At 49.1% G+C, this 605-nt stretch overlaps 1 protein-coding gene across 1 annotated transcript in view; it reads left to right on the forward strand.

The window, feature by feature from the left end:
* Positions 1-116, forward strand: part of LYPD6 (LY6/PLAUR domain containing 6) — a 30273-nt gene extending 30157 nt beyond the window's left edge. Inside the window, 1 exon segment of the mRNA XM_003803998.2 lies at positions 1-116. Within this exon segment, the coding sequence (XP_003804046.1) occupies positions 1-116 (116 nt within the window).
* Positions 117-605: the final 489 nt, after the last annotated feature.

The following is a 605-nucleotide window of genomic DNA, read 5'->3' on the forward strand; positions in this document are numbered from 1 at the left end:
TCTCTGTCACTAAACGCTGCGTCCCGCTGGAAGAGTGCTTATCCACTGGCTGCAGAGACTCTGAGCATGAAGGCCACAAGGTCTGGGCAACAAAGCAAGTGACCGGTAGCGTGTAGCCAGCCTCCCTCCTCTTCAGATGCCTGCAGCACTTACGAGCAGATTCTTATCCCCCCCGCCCACGTAGGCTGCCTTGTGACTGTCCTTATACCCTTATGAAAAGATGCTTTCTTTTCTGGTTGCTCTCAAGGAATACAAATGTATACCAGATCATAGGACAACCAGTATAAATTGTGTAAACACACACCAAGAGGGTATTAAAAATTATTGAAGCCTTTTCTTCACTCAGAAGAAAGTAATAAAGCTAACAGAAGGAAGAGGAGCAAGGGACCAGTTACGTCCATCATGGCAAAGCGCTGTGGATGCACCAGCTCGCTCTCCAGAGGGGGGCTGAGGCGATTTAGCTATAATACCTTCCTGTGCGGTGGGGGCTTGCGTCTTGACTGGGATGTCAGTTTGGGGAGGGTCTCCATTGGCTCTTGAGTTATTTGTAGGTGACAGAGACCATCTTTCTGTGGATTTGCACCCCTTAAACTTCATCTGGGGCT

This window comes from Otolemur garnettii, unplaced genomic scaffold (genome assembly GCF_000181295.1).
Source record: "Otolemur garnettii isolate 467f Iridium unplaced genomic scaffold, OtoGar3 scaffold00064, whole genome shotgun sequence".
Classification (NCBI taxonomy): domain Eukaryota; kingdom Metazoa; phylum Chordata; class Mammalia; order Primates; family Galagidae; genus Otolemur; species Otolemur garnettii.